The sequence below is a fragment of the Camellia sinensis genome, chromosome 5, assembly GCF_055761805.1.
Source record: "Camellia sinensis isolate YWXY chromosome 5, ASM5576180v1, whole genome shotgun sequence".
In the NCBI taxonomy this organism is placed as follows: domain Eukaryota; kingdom Viridiplantae; phylum Streptophyta; class Magnoliopsida; order Ericales; family Theaceae; genus Camellia; species Camellia sinensis.
Window position 1 is genome coordinate 196,224,214 of NC_138965.1, and position 25,061 is coordinate 196,249,274.

Consider the following 25,061-nt stretch of genomic DNA (forward strand, 5'->3'; position numbering starts at 1 on the left):
GAATACCTTGCCCGGTATTATGAATAGGGAGTGAAGAACCATTACCAATGGCGACTTGATCTCCTCCGTTATATGGCTAATAGGAATTCAAAAGGTGCAAATCAGTGGTGATGTGATCAGATGCAGCAGAGTCCAAGAACCAGGGAGAAGAGGTTGAAATAGTAGTATCAACTGGCACAGATGCAACAAAGGCCTTAGATTGATGTTGCTGAGATTGAGGTGAGTGATGTGGATATGAAGGAGAATATTGAAAATTAGAGTCCAGTCTGTGCCAACACTCTAGAGCAGTGTGATTTTGCTTGCCACAGATTTGACAGATCATGCCATAACGGCTAGAACTTGATCAACCTCCTCAACCTTGTGATCTACTACGAAATGAAGAAGATCGACCATGAGTAGATCTATTTCCGCGATGATAACCGCGAGAATCATTACGAGTAGAACCTCGACCATGGGAATAAGAATTAAAATCTTTTGAAGAAGACATAGGTCCCTTTATTGTTACATAAACAACTGGGAGATCCGAGGCTTGTTTCAATTTGCCTTCAATATGAATAGCCTCTGAGCAGAGTAAAGAAAAAAGCTCTGCGAATGAGTACGGATAGCAGTTTTAACAGCATCATATTCATTAGACAAGCCATTCAAAGTGAGGAGAACAATCCTCATCATCAACAAATGAAGAGGCAATGCTCAATTGGTCAACTAAACTTTTGATTTTACCCAGATATATCTCCATGGAGTCTGATTTCTTTTGAAATTGAACTCAATTTGTTCTTTAACTGATGGATATGAGATCTTGATAAAGAAGTAAACCGCTTATCAAACATTTTCCATACCTGAGAGCTGGTCTGAAGATAAAGAACAGAGGTGAATATGGAAGGGGAAAGTGTGGCTGTGATGCAACTAAGAAGGTGTGCATCAATCATCTTCCAACGAATTGCTTTTGGATTCACAACCTCTGTTCCTGATATACTGCGAATCATATTGCTAGGGCAAGAAAAGGTACCATCTACAATCTTCAACTGATCGGTGGCACGAAGGATGTTTTGCGTCTGGTACTTCCACACTATGAAATTAGTGTTATCCAACTTCACTGTAACAAGTGATCCAAGATTCGAGATCAAAAACGAAGATTTAAAGGAATTGCAACTTCAGACGAAGAGGACGACTCCATTGTAGCAATCACAGGTATAAATAACGGAGAAGATGACATGAAAGTCTTGGAGTTGAAGCTCTGAGAATCGATGGATGGCAAGTTTAATCTCGTAGGAGAATCATCAATCGCTCGTTGGAGCTAAGACAAGGTCTGATACCATGACGAAAGATCAAGATTGATTTTATTACTTTTCAACACACCATTTACACTGTTATTGATATCTATATATATCAGTTATAGGAAGCCTAAGTACTTCACTAACAATCTAACTATTAATCTAACTACTGGATGAGATCTTGTTACAAAGGAAATGATTCAGTGTATTACAGTAGTACGGGTCTTATATTGTACTCAATCTCTTCTTTGCAGCCTGTAGAATATCTTCCTTATCATCTAGGCCCTACGAACCTCTATGTGCTCTTCCTCGCCCATATTCTCGCTTTGTGCTATTAAGTTTCACTCATCTTTGTCATCATCTTCATTGTGGTTGAAAGGCAGAGGCACTGACTTAAAAGCATGATACTTGCCGACATTATTTAGATGTTCATTCTCCAACTTGATCAACAAATCAAATAAGAACAATAACCATAAAAATAGTAAATTAGATAATCAATCATAAGCTCTATAAATGAAATCGTGGCAATATCTTGAAAAATACCTAAAGAAATTTCATATGCCACGACGAATGATCTCTAGGACAGCTACAATTACAGCTACGATTTGTTTATGCAAGAAAGGAACCTGATGGAACACTGTTTGCAGCCAAACGAATCTCAACAAAACATTCAAAACTTGCACAATTTTTCATGAAATTCATTAGTAATTTTGAGATCAAACCATATGGTAAATCCCAGAACTTATTGTTTCTTTCTCACAATGACTGCAAAATAAACACTCTTGTATGGGACTAGGACTTGTCTCTCAACCAACGGTTCTTCGACTTTCTTTGAAGGAGACCCCAATCCAAGACTAGGTCCCAATAGGTACCAAAAACTACAACAATCACAGAGGCAATCCATGCCAATATATTCCAACTAACCCCTTTGTTAAGAGAGTAAGCTATCCTCATACAAAGAGCTACTATGGTTATGAAATATATCACTCCATTGAGTCCTTGCATACCATCTTTCTCTTCATAAAAGCGCCAAAGGCAATAAGAAGAAGAACATGAACTGTTTCAAGTGTCTGATTATAAGATTGGCAACTTGAAAAAAACATTCTTTGATTCTTTGTTCTTGAACTTGGACATAAATTTTCAGCCAAGCTTGAGCAGAGTTTAAAGCCATGCATTGAATTAATTGCATTCCTTACAATGAGTCCGTTCGGTTTTTTATTTATTTATTTGTTTATTTTTTTGTAAACTGAAAGCTGATAATTAGAAAGAAAAAACGAGAAACATCATTTCTCTAACTTTCAAATAATTGCTTTTTTTTTCTTTTTTTTTTTAAAGACTCATAAGCTGTAAGCAAATGTTGTACAATTCAAGTCCAAGTACAATGCTACAAACAATGTTTCTTTCCCCCTCTCCCCAAAACAAGAACACAAAATCTCCAAAGAATAATGGGTACTACTAACCCTAGGTAACGGCCTTTAAAACTGGTAAATCTTGCGAACAAACCCTTGAATTGGAAGAAACCAAACAAGGACTTACCTGAAGGAGACGAGACACCTATGGAATTGTGGCAACAATGAAATAGAATGTATTGTAGACACCACTATCCATACAAGTATTTTGCCTGTGTTTGTAGTCTCCCCAAAAATAATAATAATAATAGAACTCTAGGCTTCATAACAGAAATCTCATCTACTCACCTCGCTTGTTAGCTGATCTACCAAGAAAAAATCAGGAAGTTTCATCTATAACGAAAAGAAAACCTTATATAAGTAAACTATTTAAATTGTCGAACCTTTTCATTGTCGGATAACATTATCAATCAAATTTTTATCTTGTAGAGAGGAGCACAAAGGCCGTGAAACGCACACACAAGTAAAAAGAAGCGACTTGATCGATAAAGGATGTTGAATGGGCAGAACAATATGACAATCAAGAACTATAAATAGGGAAAGATTTTATAGTTTTAAGCAAACTATATATAGAAATGGGAATTACAAAGAAGATGGTTGAGTTAAATAAACTTACGACTAGAAGTCTAATAGGCACGAGTTCAGTGATTGCTTTGTAATCTTGAGTTTTAGGGTTTATTTCCATGTCGAGGTTTGCATGCACCGACGCTAATGCTAGCAATGCAACACCAAAGCTTAGGAGGAGAACTTCTATGTATCCCATTTCAGCTCCTTCCTTGAAACCAAATATAAATAAATAATTGACTCTGTACCGCCTCCAATAGTATATGTTTCTAGTGTACATATGCATGTGAAGTGTAATGAATCCAAACAAGCTGCAAAAGTTAAATTCGCACGTGCCAAACAAATTATAGTGCTAATTGCTAACAAAAATTGAAACCCCTAGCCATTTAGCTTTGGGTGTTAAGGCATTACTTAAGTTATGTTTAAGGACTTGATAGTGCGTATATCTTCTTCTCTTTTTTTTTCACAAGGGAATTGACTTTTCACATGTTCAAACACAAACTAGGACCACTATAACCCTTTTGAACATAAACAAAAAAGCACATAGAAAAACATCATTTGGGGGAGTTTTAACTTACCTATAAAGTGGAAACAATGTATCCATGTACTGGTCGTAGCCTTTTTGGTTGATGATATTGCGAGTATGTATAACCAAAATAAGGGCAATTAGGAGTGCCATTGAGCAACCAAATAGGAACCCTGAAATTTTTTCGAGTCATCGGATCAAAGAAAAGACAACAAACAAATTAAGTTAGAGAATTTGACGTAAAAAGAAATAGCCATGTGAGGAGTGTTGAAATCTTACCTAAGGAGAATGTTATCCTATGCCTTTCTCTCTTCACTTTTGGTCTTAAGTTGTTCATCTCTTTACTTCGGTTTGAGTTCAAAAAATGCTTGATGAATGTAGCTTTAACCATGTCCATAAGCTTATTAACCTGCAATTTCCCAAATTGAATCATCAAATTTTTCATTTTTTTTTTCTTTTTTGTTTTTCCAGAGTGTCTAAGAAAGCTATTATATGTATTATATTTTAGCTATGAAGCACAGGTACTCCAAAAATGGTGTCGTACGAGTACTGGATACTTACCGGGTACGGGTACGCGTACCGGGTACGGCAAAAGGGGGTTTGGTACGTTTGGTTCAATCGGATACATCGTGGGTACGACATGGGTATGTCGTTGGTACGTTTTGGGTACGCTAGGGCAAAAAATCAAATTTGTAAGAGAATTAGAGGTACCGGAGCAATTTATTTATGTTCTTTATTAAAAAAAACAAAAAAATACAGTGTTATTTTGTAATATTAAGAATATATGACACCTAGGTTTTGTCCCTTCTTACATCTCTTCACTTCAGCAACAACAAAGAGAAACGGCACAGGCTTGTTCAGCAATATCTCTTCACTTCGAAGCCCTCCAGCAACGGCAACGCAACAAGACGAAGCCTTCTGGTGAGTGTTCTTCATCTTCTTTTTCATCTTTTTCTTCTTCATCTCCGTCTTCTTCGTTTTTACATAATTTTTTTTCCTGCAAATTAGCAACTGGTCTTTGTCTTCTTTGTTCCTTTCTTCGTCTTCCCTCCGATGAGTGTTCTTCATCTCTCTCTCTTTTTTTTTTTTTTTTATGCCCCTATAGATCAGCAATTTTGTTTTGTTATTTCTTTTGCAAATATCAGTGTCGTTCTCTTTAGCCAAGACCCCTCTGTTTTCTCTTTTGCAAATATCAGCATTATTCTCTTGAGCCCAATATTGATTTCATGTAAGACCTTTCAATTTCTCTCTTCAATTCTCAGCTAAGCTTGCATTGAAGGATGAGATTATTGATCTGTGTAAATGTAGTAGAGTATTATCTTAATTTTGACTTAATTAAAGTGCTTTTTTGTGTAATGTTAATTGTTGCTGTTCTTCATCTGCTGTCTTTATGAAATCTTTCTTTGGTCTCTTGTTATTTCTTTGGTCTTACCCTATAAAATAGAAAATTGATGAGCAAAAAGAAAGATTTTAAAAATAAATTATGATCACAGTGCATAACATGTCAAAGTGAGAGATTTTACAAATATTATTTTTAATGCTTAATGGTTTTATATTAATAGTTTTGTAGTTCTCTTTTTAGTTTTGATATTTAATTTTAATTTGTAGGTTGGATCCTTTAACCATAATTACAAATAAAATCAAATCACATCAACATACCGCAGTCGTACCCGTATCATACTTTTTTTGAGTTTTGTTGTATTGACGTACCCGCACCACACTCATACCCGCACTCGTGTTTCATAGTATTTTAGCTTGAAATAACTATTCTTGAATCATATTAGTGTCACATGTACTCACCTTATCAAAACTGCCAAGGTAGGAGTTGTCTACCATTTTCAAGTAAGCTTTTGATGCATTTCTTGAAGTTGTCTACAATAATTAGGTATAAACAAACAACTTAGTAAAAATAACTATTCAGATTGCCTAGATAGAAAAAGAGAATTCAGATTTTTAGATAGAAAAACACCTTGTCATATTTCTTCATGATCTTTGAAAATGCCAACATATTCAAGAGGCTGTGCATTTATTAGCAAAAAGATCAAACGCAGTTCTATGCAAAAAGCTTACTAAATTTTTCAAAAATAAAAGGAAAAAAAAAAGCCAAAAAATTGAGTCTAGTCCGCACACTTTATTTTTTGCCAACTTTTCAAATAACTTTTTCAGATTTCGTAGCGTTCAGTTACCTGTAACTCTTAAGAAGCGAAGCTTTTGATAAAACTCAATGAAAGCCTGCTTAAGTTGTTCTTCGACTTTGTTTAGATTTTCCCTGCTGAATTTGATCTCTTTCAGATTATGAACTCTGAGAAGGCCTTTAATGGTGGACCTAGGAGTCTCAAGAGTGTTGTACATTTTCACTTGATTAAGTATTTCCAACGGAGCTGGCCTAAGGAGGGCTTTGGAATTCTTTGGCTTGTGTTGTTTGGCATTTTGGTTGATGGATCTGTTCTCATTGGAAAATTTATCATCACCTGATTCATCCAAGTGGCCATGACTGCTTGATTCCTCTCCTTCTATTGCATCCACGACAGCTCTTCCTACAAATTAATCATGAAAAATCACAACTTTAATTTGTTACTAGGGATTGGTTTATAATTCTTAATTGCCTAACATTTCTAGTAATGTTTGGATTGTATTGATGAAAACATTTTCTTGAGCTCTATAGAAAATATTTTTCAAAAAACATTAATGTTTGGATTGTTTGGTGAAAAATATTTTTTGGTGTTTAGTTGCTATCTTAAAAATGATGGTGGTGGTTGTATGCAACAAATTAAAGTTTTAGTGACAAAAATTTTGACATAAAATTATTTTTAAGGGGAAATATTTTAGTTATTAAAGTGTTATTGTTGTATTTTTAGCCACAAAACTAGACATTTAGGTGCCGTTTGGTAATACTTACATTTTCAGTTTTCTGTTTATATTTACAAAAATTTAAAAAACTCAAATAAAAACTTGTTTGGTAAAATTTTTAATTTATAAATTAGTGGTCTCAGTTTATAAATTTGGCCAAAAAATGAAAACACAAAAAAAGTGTTTCCATTTTGAGTTTTTAGTTTTTTTTTTTTTTTTTACCACCCGCCACCATTTTCCGCCACCATTTTCCACCACCGTCTTCCGCCTCCGCTACCACCACCCACCACCCACCACCACCACCACCACCACCACCACCACCACCACCACTACCCACCACCCACCTGCCATCCAACAGCCACCACCCACCACTCGCCACTACCATCCACCGTCCGCCACCACCACCTACTTACCACCACCACTCACCACCCACCTGCCACCACCACCTGTCACCACCAGCCACCCACCACCACCAGCCACCTGCCACTCACTCGCCACCACCACCCACCACCGACCACCACCACTACCACCATCACCATCACCCGCCACCCACCTACCACCCACCTGCCACCACCACCCGCCACCCACTCGTTACCACCTATCACCCGCCACCGTCACCCACCCACCCACCCACCCACCACCACCACCACCATCCGCCACCTACCCACCACCCGCCGCCGCCACCACCACCCGCCACCGTCACCCACCCACTTACCACCACCATCCACCACCCGCAACCATCATCACCACCACCCACTCGTTACCACCCACTACCCGCCGCCGTCACCCACCCACCATCACCACCTGCCACCACCTACCACCACCCGCCATCCGCCACCCACCTGCCACCACCACCCACTTGCTACCACTCGCCACCGTCACCCATCCACTCACCACCACCACCTGCCACCACCACCCGCCACCACCACCACCACCACCACCCACTCGCTACCATCCGCCACCATCACCCACCCACCCACCCACCACCACCACCAGCTACCCACCACCCACCGTCACCACTTTCCACCACCGTCTTCCGCCGCCCTTGCCACCACTCGCCATTTCTCACTCTTTTTTATATTTTAAATTTTTTTTAAACATTTTGCCAATTACCACCAGCTACCCACCACCCACCGTCACCACTTTCCACCACCGTCTTCCGCCGCCACTTGCCACCACTCGCCATTTCTCACTCTTTTTTATATTTTAAATTTTTTTTAAACATTTTGTCAATTACCAAACGCGTTTGTAGTTTATGTTTTTCTAAAAATAGACAAAAAATAAACAAAAACCAGTTTATAAAATTTTTGTAAATATAAACTGAAAACATAAACGTTACCAAAATTGTTTAGGGATAAAATTTATTTATTTTAGGGTTTAAGATTTATAGTTTAATTCTTAAAATTTATTTTTTTTTATAAAATTGAAGTTAAAATAAATTTTAAGAATTAAATTGTAAATCCTAAACCCTAAAATAAAAATAAATCAATTTTAAGAATTAAACCCTAAACCCTAAAATAAAAAAAATAAATTTTATCCCTAAACACTAAGTGATGAATTACTATCCTTTTAGACAAAAAATTTTGTCACAAAAAATAAATTCTTTTGGGACTAAATTGTTTTTCTATATTTATTAGCGATATTTTTAAAATTTTATTATTAAATTTTTTTTTTTTTACTTTTCAAAATGATTTTTTAGCGACAATTACGAATTGATACCGAAATTACCAACATAAAATATTTTAATCACAATTATAAATGCAAACAAAATGTGAGAATTCAATAATTTCAATGTTTTTGTTTTTGTTTTGATGTATTAGAATTCATTGGTTCAAGAAAATTGTTTGGTTTGATTTTTAGAAATTTTTTTTTTTAAAAAAAAAAAAAGAAAACTAAAAACTAATGCAGTGAAAAATAATAAAAATAATAAAAAAAAATACTTAACACATTTATATAATTCAATATTTGTTTAGGACAAAAATAAAGCTATTTCATTTCATGATTTTTAGGGTTCGTTTTATATAATTCAATATTTTTTTAGGAAAAAAAAAACTTATAATGTAATTAAAATTAAACAGAAAACCAACCAAAGCATTTAAATTAGCTTTTGAAAAAAGAAAAACTCACTATTAGCTCTCACCCCAGAAGGAAGAGAAGCATCCAATGTCGTCGTAGAAGCTTCAACCTCCGCCGCGAGACGACTGATCTGCACCGACCCTTCACTCTCTGACCTGGGTCCTTCCACTTTAATCCTAAAAGCAATCAAAGCATCCATTTGCTTATTCAACATATTAGCTTCCTTTACAACTTCTTCTACTTTCAACTTATAAAACTTAACCACCTTATTAAACTCTTCATCAAGTCTCCTAAAGTACACCAACTCATACTCTCCTCCCTCGTTCGTCACCCTCAAAAACATCGTCTCGTACCGATTGCCACCATCAGGCCGCTCGGATTGTACTAAAATGGCATGGTTTTCGAGGTCTGAGGAGGTAGAAGGACTTTTGGGAGAAGCGATTCTTTAGGTTAAGCCGCTGACAGCTCTGTAAAGGGTGAGTTTTCGTTTGAGGCCAGTGGGCGGTGGTGGTGGTAGTGGTTTGTGTCGGAGTTTGAAGCATTGGATTTCTTTTAAATGGGTTTTGAGGTGGTTGTAGTTCATGTATGCTTCTTGCCATTCTAATACCATTTGGGATATGAATTATTTGCCAAACTTGATGGTTTTTTGGAAGGTTTGAAAAGGTTTACTGTTTTGTTTTACAGTACTGTGTGAGAAGAAGGGCTTGTTGATATTGTTAGCTCCAACCCACATAGAGGAATCAATGAGGCTAGCTCCAAGTCAAGGAGTAGAAGGGAAGAGGGCAGTTGGAAGACCATCCCATTATTTTTTTCTTCTTTCTGTTATAAATGTCCACCTATTTTTCTTGACATTGTTTTCCTTATTTTGTGTATAAATTGAGGTGATGAGGAGGGGCTGATAGCAAGGAAACACAGAGTATATGTAATCTGTGAGTGAGAGTGCTATAGAAAGAGAGTGAGGTGTGAGTGTTGTAAACTCCCTCCGAGAAATTCTATAGTGGATATCTCTCCCGTGGACGTAGGCTACTGCTGAACCACGTAAATCTATTGTGTTCTTATGTGTGATTGATTTCTGAGTGTGTCTTAATCCTAACAAGTGGTATCATAGCCTCGTTGGTTGATTTTAAACAGGGTGTGTTTTTCAGAATTGCCCAGAAATCAAGTTGTTCGAAATTCACTTTCGAGCATACCAGGAGAAAGCTCTCGACGAGAGAAGTCCAAAGCTGCAAAGCATTGCCCCAGAAAACTCTTCACACGCTCTCACGCGTCCCCAAAAGAAGGTCTGTGAGTCCCGGTCTCATACACATGCTCCACGCGCCATTTACAACCCTGACACTTCATACCAGTCTTAGACATGCGTCTGACACGCGGCTGAAGAAAGAAGGCGAGTGCTCTGCGCATGATAGTGATGTCATCATCACGTTAGCACCACGTCATCACCAGCTCAGTGCCACATCATCAACAGTTAGCGTCACGTCAGCACCGCGTCATCGCTACGTCAATGCCATGTCACCGCCGTGTCATCGCCGCGTCATCCCAGGGTAGTGTCACGTGTCTGCCACGTCAACATACCAGTTGACCCGACCCAGAAGCAGAGGGATTATCCGATGCTACGTGGCTAAGGTACATCTGCAGATCTGAACCGTCGAACTTATTGTGGCTAGATTTGAGCCATTTGAAGTTCAATTTTGGCGAGCCAATAGTGGTTTCCAACTATTTAGAGAATTCCGGAGAGATCCGTATGGTCAAATTTTTGAATTAGAGTTTCTGTAAAAAGCAAGATGACGATGGAGGAATCCACATCAACTTCAGGATTGATGATAAAGTTAAATGCTTCCAATTATGGAATCTGGAAGCTGGGGATGGAAGATTTCCTATACTGTAAAGACCTGTTTGACCTTATTGCTCTAAAAGGGGTTAAACCAGAAGCAGAGAATGATGAAGATTGGATAAAGATGAACCAGAAGACTGTCGGTCAGATCAGACAATGGATACACCACAGTGTGTTCCACCATGTCGCATAGGAGACAGATGCATATATCCTCTGGACAATGTTAGAAGAAATGTACCAATCAAAGACCAACCAAAACAAAGCCTTGGTAATGACAAGGCTTGTAAATCTAAAGTTGAAGAATGGTGTGTCTGTCGCCGAGCACACCAGTGAATTCAAGAATCTGGTGAATCAAATTGCAACTGTCAAGATGCCCTTGGATGATGAAATGCAAGCCGTTCTACTAGTCAGTTCTTTACTGGATAGCTAGGAGACGTTGGTGGTTTCTCTCAGTAACTCTGCACTAGAGGGGAAGCTAACCATGAGCATGGTCACAGATGCCATGTACAATGAAGAGACAATGAGGAAAGACATGAGAGGTAATTAGTCCCATGCTCTTGTCACAGAAGAGAGAGATAGAAACAGAGGTAGAGGAAGAAGCAAGAGTAATGGCAGATGGAACAACAGGAGTAAATCCAGAGATAGTAAAAGTCAAAGTAACTCTAGCTTCACTTGCTTTCACTGTGGCCAGGAGGCTCACATAAAGAGGAACTGCCCAAACTGAAAAGATAAAGGCCAAAGCAGTAAGTTAAAGGGAGATGAGAACACGACAGCCACAACAACTGATGAAATACTTCTTGTAGTTGATGAAGAGGAGGACTGCCTTCACGTGGCTGACCACAGCTACACATAATGGGTGATAGACACAGATGCATCCTATCACACCACTTCCCACAGAGAACTCTTCAGCTCATACAATGTTGGAGATTTTGGCACTGTTCACATGGAGAATTCTAGCTATTCGAAGATTGTGAGCATTGGAGACATTGGTATTCAGACTAATGTCGGATACATGCTAGTTCTCAAAGATGTGAGGCACGTTCCAAATTTGCGCCTCAATCTTATTTCTGGCAGCACCTTGGACCAACAAGGCTATACAAGTACATTCAGAACTAGCCATTAGAAACTGACAGGAGGAGCTTTGGCAATCGTTGTAGGAAAGATGTCTTCAGCACTGTACTAGACTCAAACAAAGATCTATCCAGAGAGTATTAATGCAGCAGAAGAAAATGAGTAATTGAACTTATGGCATAGAAGACTGGCTCATATAAATGAGAAGTGATTGCATCTGTTGGCAAAGCAATCCCGCATACCCTTATCCAAAGGGAGTGCCCTGAAGCCGTGTGATCATTGCCTTTATGACAAACAACATCGAGTATTATTCAGTTCAACGAGCAAGAGGAAGACAGAAGTGCTCAATATGGTATACTCAGATGTTTATGGCCCAATCAAAGTAGAGTCACTTGGCGACCGCAGGTATTTTCTGACTTTCATTAATGATGCATCAAGGAAGTTATGGGTGTATTTCTTGAAGAGGAATGATGAGGTATTTCACCACTTTCAGGAGTTCCATGCAATGGTGGAAAGAAAGATCGGAAAGAAGTTGAAGTGTCTTCGCACAGACAATGGTGGCGAGTACACTTCCAATGCTATTGAAGCATATTGTGCCAGCAGAGGTATCCGACACGAAACAACAGCTCCCGGTACCCCACAACACAATGGTGTAGCAGAGAGGATGAACCGCATTATCGTTGAAAGAGTCAAATGCATGCTCAGAATGGAAAAGTTGCAAAGTCATTCTAGGCTAAAGCCGCCCGAACAGATTGTTATCTTATCAACAGGTCACCTTCAGTCCTATTGAATTTTGTGATACCTGAGGAAGTCTGGTCCAGAAAAAAGGTATCATATGCTCACTTGAGAGTCTTCGGGTGTAAGGCATTCGCACATATCTCCAAGGAAAACAAACAGAAGCTTGATGACAAGTCCACTCCATGTATATTTGTAGGCTACTCAGATGCAGCTTTTGGGTGCAAGTTGTGGAACCCAGTGAATAAGAAGATGTTCAAGAGTAGAGATGTTGTGTTGCATGAAAACCAAACCATAGCAAATTTTGATAAATCTGCAAAGTCTAGAGATGTCAACACTCTAGACTTGTTACTATCTCTCGACCCATCACAAAATGCTAGATATGATGATGTGCAACAAGAAGTGCCAAAGTTGCAAGATCCTATGCCAGAAATTGAGGATCAAGAGGAAAGAGATGAAGACCTTGATGAAAAGGGTGTTGAGTAGGGGGAACAACCCCCTCAACCAGAGGCAACTGGGCCTCAATTACGGAGATCTGGAAGAGCTGCCGTGCCATCAACCAAATATCCCATTTCTCAATATATTCTAATTACTGATGAGGGGAAGCCCGAGTGTCTTTCGAAAGCAAAGAGTCATACAGAGAAAGACTATTGGATGCAAGCCATGAAGGAGGAGATGAGTTCTTTGTAGAAGAACCATACTTATGAGCTTGTTCCACTTCCAAGAGGCAGGAAAGCCTTGAAGAACAAATGGGTGTATAAGTTGAAGAAATATGGTAATAGAAAACTACTTTAACATAAAGCTCGCTTAGTTGTCAAGAGTTTTGGATTTTGACCTTGATGAGATCTTCTCTCCAGTTATAAACATGACTTTCATTCAAGTAGCCTTGGGATTAGCACCTCGCTTTAATATGGAGCTAGAACAGATGGATGTCAAGACTGCTTTTCTCCATGGTGACTTAGAGAAAGAGATCTATATGGACCAGCTAGAAGGATTTGAAGTTAAAGGAAAAGAAAATCTAGTGTGCAAACTGAAGAAAGTCTCTGTGGCTTAAAGCAGGCATCGAGACAATGGTACAAGAAGTTTGATTCATTCATGGTGGATCACGAGTACACAAGAACGGTAGCAGACCAGTGCGTATATTTCCGAAGGTTTTCAGATGGAAACTTCATCATCCTACTGTTATATGTCGATGATATGCTGATCATCGGACATGATATTGCTATGATCAACAAGTTGAAAAAAGACTTGTCGTAGTATTTTGACATGAAGAATTTAGGCCCAGCACAATAGATTTTGGGCATGAAGATTGTTCGTGATAGGAAAGCCAAGAAGATAAGGCTGTAGAAGAAATATGTTGAACGGGTGATTAAAAGGTTCAACATAAAAGATGCCAAACCAGTCAGCACACCACTGGCCAACCATTTCAAGGTGACAAAGTGTTCGAGTCCCACGACCAACTCTAAAAGGAAAAAAATTGAGGCAATCCCTTATTCTTTCACAATAGGGAGTTTGATGTATGTAATGGTATGTACCCGACCAGATATAGCTCACGCAGTTGGCGTTGTGAGCAGATTCCTCGCCAATCCAAAAACGGAGCATTGAGAGGTGGTCAAATGGATTCTTCGATACTTGAAGGGAACTTCAAAGATGTGTTTATGTTTTGGGGGAGCTAAACCAATTTTGGAGGGATTTATAGATGCCGATATGGCGGGTGATCTTGATGGTAGGAAATCTACATCAGGATTTCTGCTCACCTTTGCAGGGGGAGTTGATTCATGGCAGTCCAAACTACAAAAGTGTGTTGCTTTATCTACAACAGAGGCAGAGTACATTGTTGCCGTAAATGCTGGAAAAGAAATGTTATGGTTGAAGCGGTTTCTCCAAGAATTTGGTCTACGGCAGGAAGAGTACAAGGTACATTGTGATAGTCAGAGTGTAATTGATCTAAGCAAGAATTCCATGTACCATTCACGTTCAAAACACATTGTTGTTTGGTATCATTGGATATGAAAAGTGATAGAAAAGAAGCTAATGAAGCTGGTGAAGATTCACATGGACAAAAATCCCTCTGACATGATGACCAAGGTTGTCACCAGAGACAAACTACAAGTTTGCAAGAATCTGACCGGGATGGACTTCAAGTGAGAAGTCAGTTATCCATATGGGCATAGAGGGGGAGAATTGTTAGCTCCAGCCCACATGGAGGAATCAATGAGGCTGGCTCTAAGTCAAGGAGTAGGAGGGGAGAGGGCAGTTGGAAGACCAACCCATTATTTTTTTTCTACTTTTTGTTATAAATGTCCACCTATTTTTCTTGACTTTGTTTTTCCTATTTTGTGTATAAATTGAGATGAAGAGGAGGGGCTGATAGCAAGGAAACACAGTGTATGTAATCTGTGAGTGAGAGTGCTATAGAGAGAGAGTGAGGTGTGAGTGTTGTAAACTCCCTCCGGGAAATTCTATAGTGGATATCTCTCCCGTGGATGTAGGCTACTACCGAACCACGTAAATCTTTTGTGTTATTGTATGTGATTGATTTCTGAGTGTATCTTAATCTTAACAGATATAAGTGCTTTTTTTTTATAAAAAAAAAAGTCGATAAAGGGTTTGCAGGAGTGAGTTTCTCTTAAACAACTCTCTCTCCCTCTCTCTCTCTCTCTCTAGAGACTCTTTCGAAACATGAAATGAAACAGTCACCCATTGAAAAATGACCTCCATGGAAAAGTTCCATAGTGAAAACTGTATGATTGAAGAGTTTGTAAAAGAGGAGAGGTTTGAGTAATTAAAACAGGATTCGTGGGGGGTTTTACGGGTCCAAAAGTTCAAATTTTAAAATTGGAAGATGCTTAATTTTTAATAATTTTTTATTAATTATTGACACAATGTAAAATAGTGTCACCCAATACAAAAAAATACAAGTTTTAGAAATTAAAATTTAGAGACAAAGTTATTTTTTAGGGATCAAATATTTTTATTGCGAAAAGTGTGATCATTATATTTTTAGCAACGAAAATTGAACATTAGTGACGAATTATTATTATTATTTTGGGACCAAATTTTTTGTCTAAAAAAAGCAACTATTTTGAGATCAAATTATTTTGTTTCTAAAAGTCTATTTATTAGTAACATTTTCAAAATTTTGTCGCTAAAAGCGTTTTTGAGTTTTCGGGACGACCTTTTAGTAACTATTCTCACGACAATAAAAATCGGTTCTTAAATTTCTTTTGCAACAAAATTTTCACTTTTAAAAACTAAAAAATTTGATTTCTAAACTCTTATATGTTGTAGTGACTGTTACATAATTAATTTTTGGTTTAGAAAATTATGATATACTACTGAATTATTTTACGAAAAATTTATACGTGGTGAATCTCACTATTATAGTGAAGGTAGATTCTCTCTATTGGAAGGGTCTTGCTGGGCCAGTTGCGGACCTATTTGGGCTCTATTTTTGTGATTAGAGTGTTCAATTTATAGTGCATGTTGAGTAGATTATTTTGTGAAAAATTAAATTGATTGGAAAAGTAACTACATGATTGGATTTTATATGTTTAAAAAAATGAATGGTAACTATGATTTCGAGAATAGATCTTTCATTATTTTTTATATAAATGTAATCAGATCATCTGACTATTTATGTTCAATCAATTTAATATTTTTGTGTGATTAATCTAATCTGTGAATCTCACAAATTGAACGCTTTAAATCACTAAGATAGACCCAGGGTGAATGGGCCTACCTCATGCCCAACAGGACTCTTCAATTCATTCATATAATTGACCGAAGAAAAGTTGTCTATTTTTTAAATATGATGAATCTTGTATATACATATGATACATATATAGAAGGTGATATAAATATAGGTAGAACAAATTCGATGATAAATAATATTTCAAATTTGTTTATGTAAATGTTATTAATTAAATGACAAATGTGTAATGAAAGAAAATAATATGTCATCAGATAATATAATAATATAAAAGAATGAAGGAAAAAAGAAAAATATAAAAGAATGTAGAAATAAAAGAAAAGAAAAGTGAGATATCATAGTCCTACTCTAATACAATATACTTTTCTCTTACTAATTAGTAATAAAGTCTTCGACAAAAATCATGAGGAATGAATGGGAATATTGTCTTGTTCTAACGTGTTGATTGTTTCTCTTCGCAATTTCTAGAGTCACTCCAATTGACCAAAAGTCGATAAAACTAAAGCTATAATCCCAGAAAAAATAACAAGAATTTTCACCTTGATTTTAAACGTGCGGTGACAATTTAATAGATATTATATGAGATTTATGAACAAAATGAATTTGAATTATACATTAATATTTTTTAATAAAATTTTAAATATATGTTCTGAATTTGTAATATGTTAGTCCTATAATAATGAGAAATAAGTGTGGATGATTTATGTTCTTCGTGTTTTTGTTGAATTTTATTTGATAAAGATATCTACGATGGGTCAAAGAACGGTTTTAATTAAGGAAAAATTAGTCTAAAACTCCTTTCTCATTTTTAGTAATAGAAGAGATCTACAAAATTATTTTTTGATGTCTTAAGTCCCTCAATCCCACGCACATCTATCACATAAAAATTTGATATCTCTCTCTCTCTCTCTCTCTCTTGTCGATCTCAACGACGATCTCCTTCCCTAGATCTATCTCTCTCCTCATCTTCTTTCATCTTCGACTTCTCCCTGTCGCCGCTATCTCCATCATCGCCTCAGATCACCACCACCATCATCGCCTCAAATCACGATCCACTACAAGAATTTACACATTTTGCGACCACTTTTGCCAACCAAAAAAATTTTTGTCGCAAAAAAATGACATTTGGCGACCAAATTTTAATTAGTCGCAAATGATCATTATTTTTGGCGACCAAATATTTTTGTTCGCAGAAAGTTATATTTTGGCGACCAAAAAATATGTTGGTTGCAAAAAGTGGTATACTTTTGCCGACCAACTACAAATTTGGTCGCGAAAGGTCACATATTTTTTGGCGACCAAAAATTTGGTCGCGAAAACCTTATTTTCAGCAACCAAAAAAAATTAGTCGCCAAATTAGTACTTTTAGCGACTAATATTTTAGTCGCCGTTGATTAAGATTTGGCAACTAAAAAAATTTGTCGGCGAAAGAACCTATTTTTGCGACTAATTTGACGTTTGGTCGCCAAAAGTTTGGGGGGAAATTTGATTTTCAGTGGGAGCGGGATTTGAATTTTCTTTCTCTCCTTCGGTGCCCACTCCTTTTTGTTGCTGTATATATAGTTTTGGCAACTAAAATAATTTAGCTGCTGAAAGAAAAATAAAAATTTATTTTTTATCTTTCGCGACCAAAAGTTTGGTCGGCAAAACTTTAATTTCAGCGACTAAAAAATATTTTGGTCGCCGTATATATAGTTTTGGCAACTAAAATATTTTCATCGCTGAAAGAAAAATAAAAAATTATTTTTTATCTTTCGCGACCAAAAGTTTGGTCGACAAAACTTTAATTTCAATGACCAAAAATTATTTTCGTCGCAGTATATATAGTTTTGACAACTAAAATATTTTAGTCACTGAAAGAAAAATAAAAAATTATTTTTTATGTTTCGCAACCAAAAGTTTGGTCGGCAAAACCTTAACTTCAGCGACTAAAAATTATTTTGGTCGCAGTATATATAGTTTTGGCAACTAAAATATTTTTGTCGTTAAAAGAAAAATAAAAAATTATTTTTTATCTTTCGCGACCAAAAGTTTGGTCGGCAAAACTTTAATTTCAGCAACTAAAAATTATTTTGGTCGCGGTATATATAGTTTTGGCAACTAAAATATTTTAGTCGCTGAAAGAAAAATAAAAAATTATTTTTTATGTTTCGCGACCAAAAGTTTGGTCGGCAAAACCTTAATTTCAGCGACTAAAAATTATTTTTGTCGCGGTATATATAGTTTTGGCAACTAAAATATTTTAGTCGCTAAAAGAAAAATAAAAAATTATTTTTTATGTTTCGCGACCAAAAGTTTGGTCGGCAAAACTTTAATTTCAGTGACTAAAAATTATTTTGGTCGCGGTATATATAGTTTTGGCAACTAAAAGGTTTTAGTCGCTGAAAGAAAAATAAAAAATTATTTTTTATCTTTCGCAACCAAAAGTTTGGTCGGCAAAACCTTAACTTCAGCGACTAAAAATTATTTTGGTCGCGATATATATAGTTTTGGCAACTAAAATATTTTCGTCGCTAAAAGAAAAATAAAAAATTATTTTTTATCTTTCGCAACCAAAAGTTTGGTCGGCAAAACTTTAATTTCAGCGACTAAAAATTATTTTGGTCGCGGTATATATAGTTTTGGCAACTAAAATATTTTCGTCGCTGAAAGAAAAATAAAAATTTACTTTCACTCATCACTCTTTCTCTCTCTTTCTATTTATCTGTCTCTCTTTTTCTCTCTGTGTCTCTATCTCTGTCTCTCTTCTCTTTCTCTCTCTCACTCGTCACTCTTCTCTATCTGTCTATCTCTCTTCTCTTTCTCTCTCTCACTCATCACTCTTCTCTATCTCTCTCTCTGTGTCTCTCGCTCATCTCTATTTTCTCTATCTCTCGTTTCTCTTTGTCTCTCTTCTCTTTATCTCTCTCGCTCATCTCTCCCTGTATCTCTCTCGTTTATCTTTTTCACTCTTTCTCTCTCTCTCTCTCTCTTTGTCTGTCTCTTTTCACCTATTTTTTTATCTTCCTCTCTCTATTCTCTTTCTCTGTCTTACTCATCACTTTTCTCTCTCTGTCTGTTTGTCTATCTGTCTATATGTCTCTCTCTCTCTCTGTGTCTCTCACTCATTTATCTCTTCTCTCATTTCTCTATCTCTCTCTGTCTCTTTCGTTCATCTCTGTTGTCTCTATCTCTCTTGCTTATCTCTCTTCTCTCACTCTCTCTCATCTCTCTTTTCTCTCTGTCTCTATTGTTCATCTCTCTCTTATTTCTATCTCTCTCTCTCTCTGTCTCTCTCATTCATCTCTCTGCTCTCTATGTCTCTCTCGCTCATCTCTCTTATCTCTATCTCTCTCTCTGTCTATCTCGTTTATCTCTCTTCTCTCTCTGTCTCTTTTTCTGACTCTCACTCTCTATCTCTTTCTCTCTTTGTCTCTCTCTCTCTCTCTCTCTTTGTCTCTCTTCTTTTTCTCTCTCTCACTCATCACTCTTCTCTATTTGTTTGTCTTTGTCTCTTTTTCTCTTTGTCTTTCGCTCATCTCTCTTCGCTCTATCTCTCTCATTTTTTTTTCTTTCTCTATCTCTCTTATTCATCTATCTTCTCTCTATCTCACTCTCTGTCTTTCCTACTCATCTTTCTTCTCTCTTTACCTCTTTCTTTTTCTATGTATTTCTCTCGATCATCTCTTTTCGCTCTCTTTCTCTCTCTTTGTTTATCTCTTATTCATCTCTTGTTTCTCTCTGTCTCTTTCTCTTTCCTACTCTGTCTCTGCCTCTATCTTTGTCTCTGTCTCTCTCTTTCTCTCTCTCTCTATCTCTCTCTTTATCTCTCTCTTTATCTCTCTTCTCTCTCTGTCTCTTTCGTTCATCTCTCTTCTCTCTATCTATCTTGTTCATCTTTATTCTTGAGCTCTCTCGCATCTCTGTCTCATCTCTCTTCTCTCTATCTCTCTCTCTTTGTCTCTCTCGCTCATATCTCCTCTCTATCTCTCTCTCTGTCTCTCTCGTTCATCTCTCTATTTCTCTCATTCATCTCTCATCTCTCTCTGTCTCTTTTTCTGTCTCTTTCTCTCTTTGTCTATCTCTCTCTCTTTCCTTTCTCTCAATCTCTTTTTTTGTCTCTCACTCTCTATCTCTTTTTCTCTTTGTCTCTCTCTTTTTCTCTCTCTCTTCTTTTTCTCTCTCTCACTCATCATTCTTCTCTGTCTGTCTGTCTTTGTCTCTGTCTCTTTTTCTCTTTGTCTCTCGCTCATCTCTCTTCTCTTTATCTCTCTCATCTTTTTTCTTTCTTTATCTCTCTCACTCGTCTCTCTTCTCTCTCTCTCTCTCTGTCTCTCATGCTCATCTTTCTTCTCTTTTTATCTCTCTCTTTTTCTATGTCTTTCTCTCGATCATCTCTTTTCGCTCTCTTTCTCTCTCTCTTTGTCTATCTCTAACTCATCTCTTATTTCTTTCTGTCTATGTCTCTATCTCTTACTCTCTCTGTCTCTCTCTCACTCATCACTATTCTTTCTCACTTTCTCTCTCTATGTCTGTCTCTCATTCTTCTCTCTCTCTTTCTCTCTGTGTCTCTGTCTGTCTGTCTCTCTCCCCTATTGTATTCACTTTGCTCACTCTCTCTTTCCCCTCTTCTCTATTTACCGAGCTCTTCACTACAAGAAAATGCACTTTTAGCGACCACTTTGTCTCTCTCTCTCTCTCACTCACTTATCTTTCTGTCTGTCTGTCTGTCTGTCTCTCTATCTCTTTTTCTCTCCCCTCTCTATATATATATATATATCTCTTTCTCTCTCTCACTCATTACTCTTCTCTCTCTCTTTCTCTTTGTGTGTCTGTCTGTCTCTCTCTCACTCATCACCCTTCTCTCTTTATTTCTCTCTATGTGTCTGTCTGTCTCTCTCCCCCATTGTGTTCATCTTGCCTACTCTCTCCCTCTCATATTTTTTATTTACCGAGCTCTCCACTACAAGAAAATGCACTTTTAGCGGCCATTTTGTCTCTCTCTCTCTCTCGCTCATCACTCTGTCTCTCTCTCTCTATCTCTCTTCTCTATCTGTCTCTCACCCATCTCTCTCTCACCGCCCATCTCCTCTACCACCTTCACCACTACTGCAAATGTCATTCCACTACCACCATTATTACCACTGTTGCCACTCCATCTCTACGACTACCATTACTACCACTACTGCTACCACCACTACTACTACTACTATTACCTTTCCTCCACCATTTCACTACCCTTCGGGTTTTTTTTAAGTGAATATTTTAAAAATTGTAAGTATTTTTTTTTTTACTTTTTTAGATCTATCTTACTTAAATGTATCTAAAAAGTAAAATATTATAAAAAAATATTTTTAAAAATTAATAAATACACAAAATATGAAAAATATATTGAATTTTAGTATTTTTGGTATATAGGGATTTTTTAAAAGTTTTTTTTACGAAAAGTTCTAGCTACAGGAAGTTTTAGTCATATATGCGTTATTTGGCGACAAATAACCAATTTAGTCGCTAAATTGGTCTAAAACTTTGCGGGGGAAATTACTTTTAATATTCGCGCCCTCTTCCATTCTCGTTTTGAACAAACACAAAAGTCCTCTCTCTCACACATCACCACCAAACCTCACCCCACCTTATCTCAGCACAGTCCCTCACCACAGTCGCTCACCGTACGTCGCACATCGCCACCGCCGCAGCCGCAAATCACCACCGCCACCGCCTCAGATCACAGGTTCTCTCTCCCTCTCTGTCTCGCGCTATCAGTCTGTTAATCCTTCACAAGCAAGCAGGTTCTCTCTCTCCCCTCTCTCTCTCTCTCTCTCTCTCTCTCTGTGTTTCGAAATTACATACACACATATACACAACTTCTATTAGCAGATCTAAGATCCACAATTTATAGATCCCGAATGTCTCTGCTTGGTTCGCTGATCTGAAGGTTACTTTATTGATTCAATTGTTCTGTTGAATTTTTTTGTTTAATTGATTCAATTTTTTATTCGCATCGCTCTCATTTGTTTAATTTCTTCGTAATTTGAATAATTTTTTGTATCCGATGTGTTTATTCAATGTGAACATTCAGAAGAAAACTTTTCCAGATCTGGGTTCGATTCGTAATTTATTACTGTATGTGTTCCATGTTCTGAATTTCGATTCTTGTTTGAGATTTGTATTTCGGTGCAGATCGATACATTTTTCCCAATTGACTCCCTGAGCAATAATGACTACAGGTTTCTTAGTTTTGCAGAATTTTATTGCTTGTAATAACTTCTCCATGTCGGGTTCTTAATTTTTACAAATCAACACTCGTTTGAAATTAATTTGCACAAACACCATGTTAGTTTTTCTCATCTATACTGCTTTTCATCTGCTCTTGTTTCATTCTCCTCTACTCGGCTTAACTTGTTTCATATCATTCTCTTTTTACCTTCTAAAATATTAGTTGATGCTATGGTGAATATCTCATTGACGTATCGGGTGAAGAAAAATTGGCAAGGAGATCCGTACAAGCCAATGAATTCTTCATGGAATAATGTAAATTGCAGCTACAATGGTAACAATTCACCAAAAATTACATCATTGTGAGTATCCTACCATCTTTATGCCTATATATCAACACTGACCATAACCATTTAATCTCTAAATGGAGTTACATTTCTTTCATTCAGGAACCTTTCCTCTAGTGATTTGACTGGGGAAATAGCTCCTGCTCTGTTTGGTCTCAAATCATTGAAGTATTTGTAAGTATTTTCTTCTTCACCAATGCAACTCTAACTATCTAAGCATTTTAAAATTACATGTTCCAGTTTTGGCAACAACAGGAGGAAAACTTATGGCATTCCCTAAAAGAAAAAATAAATTAACTTCTACTTTATTTCTCATTTCTCTTTCATTTTCTTTGCCCTCTACAAAAACATCCCAATAGGAACAAAAAGATTTATATGGGAAGGATTCCCTCTCATGATACTGGTAACCAGCAGTATAGCTTGTTTGTTTGCAGGGATTTATCATACAAGACCTCAAACAAGTCATTCTTGGAAACAAATGCTAATGGGGGCGATGAGGCCGGAACAGAGGAAGAGCAAGCAGCATTCATGAAGGAGCTGGAAACTTTCCACAAAGAGAGGTGCTTGGAATTCAAACCCCCAAGATTTTATGGAGAGCCATTAACGACCTCATTAAGTAACATTAAGTAACATTCAGTAACATTAAGTAGGCCACATTAAGTAACATTCATAGTAATCGTCTACGAAGCCATCGACCTCGACCTCCATCCAGTCGATTTCGACCACCGTAAGCCTCTCTCTCTCTCTCTTGCCTTCCCTCTCGCTCGCGTCTCTCGTTCTCTCTCTCTTGCTCTCCCTGATTAATATGTATAATATATATATATATATGTATGTATTTATTTAATATTAATAAAAAAGACATCTTATATAGATTGAGAGTCTTAATATTTTTGGCCTTTACTTCCCCTAACTGATAGCACAATGGGTTGTCATTAGCATGACCCCAATCTGTTAGTATTGATTTGCAGATACTGTGCGTGAAGAAGCAGCCACAATAACAGCTGTATTTCCTTCTCCGAAAGATGTTATGTCGATTTTGGTCCAGGTATTCTGACAAGGAGTCCCTTCTTTTGTCCTTTATGGGTTTCATGACAGTGGACTTGGATGAAGTTTAGATACCAGGATCATATTGGTTGGCAGTTTCATAATTTTGACCAGTTTCTGTGCTTGTATGCAGCGAGTTTTGGAGCAGCGACTTACAACACTTCTTGACAAATTGTTGATAAAACCATCTCTCGTTAACCCACCTACTATGGAAGAAGGCGGACTTCTATTGGTGAGTTGAATAATTGTTAATGTTTTTGTTCTTCCTTAACCCCATTGTCCATTTGAAGATAAAGTTGGATTGTGATTTCATTTGTATTCGCCTGAGGTTACAGTATGTTAGAATGCTAGCAGTGGCATATGAGAAGACACAGGAACTTGCTAGAGAGCTACATGCTGTTGGGTGTGGTGATTTGGATGTTGAAGGTAAGAATTAGATTAAGCAAAACACTGTTAACTTTCTTTTGTATTGATCACCTAAACTTCTTGTTCAATGCTAGATTGCAAAGTTAATTAAGTAGTGATAAATAGTAGGAAGCTTTCTCGATTGAATTTACAAGAAATCCTCAGTGATAGAACCCCCTGTGGCAGGGCAACTAGTACGTGGACAAGCAGAACACCCCAATCCATTGACTTGTCAGGGGTCTGACCTTTTCATCCCTCTTCCCTAATAAAATATAATGTCTTGATTTTCTTCAAAATATTGAAAAAAGAAAAAGAAAATTAGTAATTCTCCATGATGTATAGGGACAACATTAGGCAAGCCATTTTTGGAAGGAAAAGGACTCTGGTCTTGTCTTTTTGGTGCCTTCTGATGCCATGCAGTACTCATGATGCTGTCAACAGAATCATGTAATTGCTTTTTCTTGTCATGGTTAGATATGTTGCAGCTGATGTGGTAGAAGCTTTGTTGGTTCCCAACAAGGAAAATGTACCCAAAGAACACCAGCCTTAGAAGGAAGAATAAAATACTTCTGCTGGATTGATGCAACTAGAATTACATGAACCTCATAATTCTGTGTTGCATAATATAAAACTGTGACCAACAAGGAAAATGTACCCGAACAACATTACCCTTAGAAGGAAGAATAAAATACTTCTGCCGGATTGATGTAATTGGAATTAAATTAACGTCATAACTCTGTTTTGGATAATATAAAACTGTTGGATGCTGTTTGATTTTTCATGAGTTGCTTGAATAAATGAACTTCATACGGTTTTTCTGTGCTTGGAGAAAGTCAATGAGAGGAAGACAAAATACGGTAGATTTTGGAAAATAAAGGAGTCACAAATAGATATATTGATATGATAAAGGGCATGTGGTGCAGAGTATAAGAAGCTCAGGAACTAAATTCAAACAAACAATAATATTTGGACATTGGCATGATTTCATAGTGAAATTGATAGGAATTTTATATAATTACGTTTCC

General features: G+C 37.0%; 2 protein-coding genes and 1 pseudogene across 4 annotated transcripts in view; 2 read left to right on the forward strand and 1 right to left on the reverse strand.

Moving 5' to 3' along the window:
* LOC114315891 (phosphate transporter PHO1 homolog 3) overlaps window positions 1–25,061 on the forward strand; it is a 207,001-nt gene that overhangs the window by 95,221 nt on the left and 86,719 nt on the right. The window lies entirely within an intron of this gene.
* On the reverse strand, window positions 1,613–9,330 carry LOC114315839 (phosphate transporter PHO1 homolog 3-like; annotated as a pseudogene).
* Window positions 21,956–24,059, forward strand: LOC145790321 (putative leucine-rich repeat receptor-like serine/threonine-protein kinase At2g19230). Its single transcript, XM_082868067.1, has 6 exons — window positions 21,956–22,602; window positions 22,690–22,761; window positions 23,022–23,314; window positions 23,556–23,632; window positions 23,765–23,863; window positions 23,967–24,059. Exons 1-3 carry the CDS (start codon window positions 22,472–22,474, stop codon window positions 23,215–23,217), a joined length of 399 nt encoding a protein of 132 aa, XP_082724193.1. The 5' UTR covers window positions 21,956–22,471; the 3' UTR covers window positions 23,218–23,314; window positions 23,556–23,632; window positions 23,765–23,863; window positions 23,967–24,059.

Coding starts and splice junctions, on each gene's coding strand:
- LOC145790321 (XM_082868067.1), top strand. CDS start 22,472: ATGGTGAATATCTCATTGACGTATCGGGTGAAGAAAAATTGGCAAGGA. Junction 22,603..22,689: donor TCACCAAAAATTACATCATT/GTGAGTATCCTA, acceptor TCTTTCATTCAG/GAACCTTTCCTCTAGTGATT. Junction 22,762..23,021: donor CTCAAATCATTGAAGTATTT/GTAAGTATTTTC, acceptor GTTTGTTTGCAG/GGATTTATCATACAAGACCT.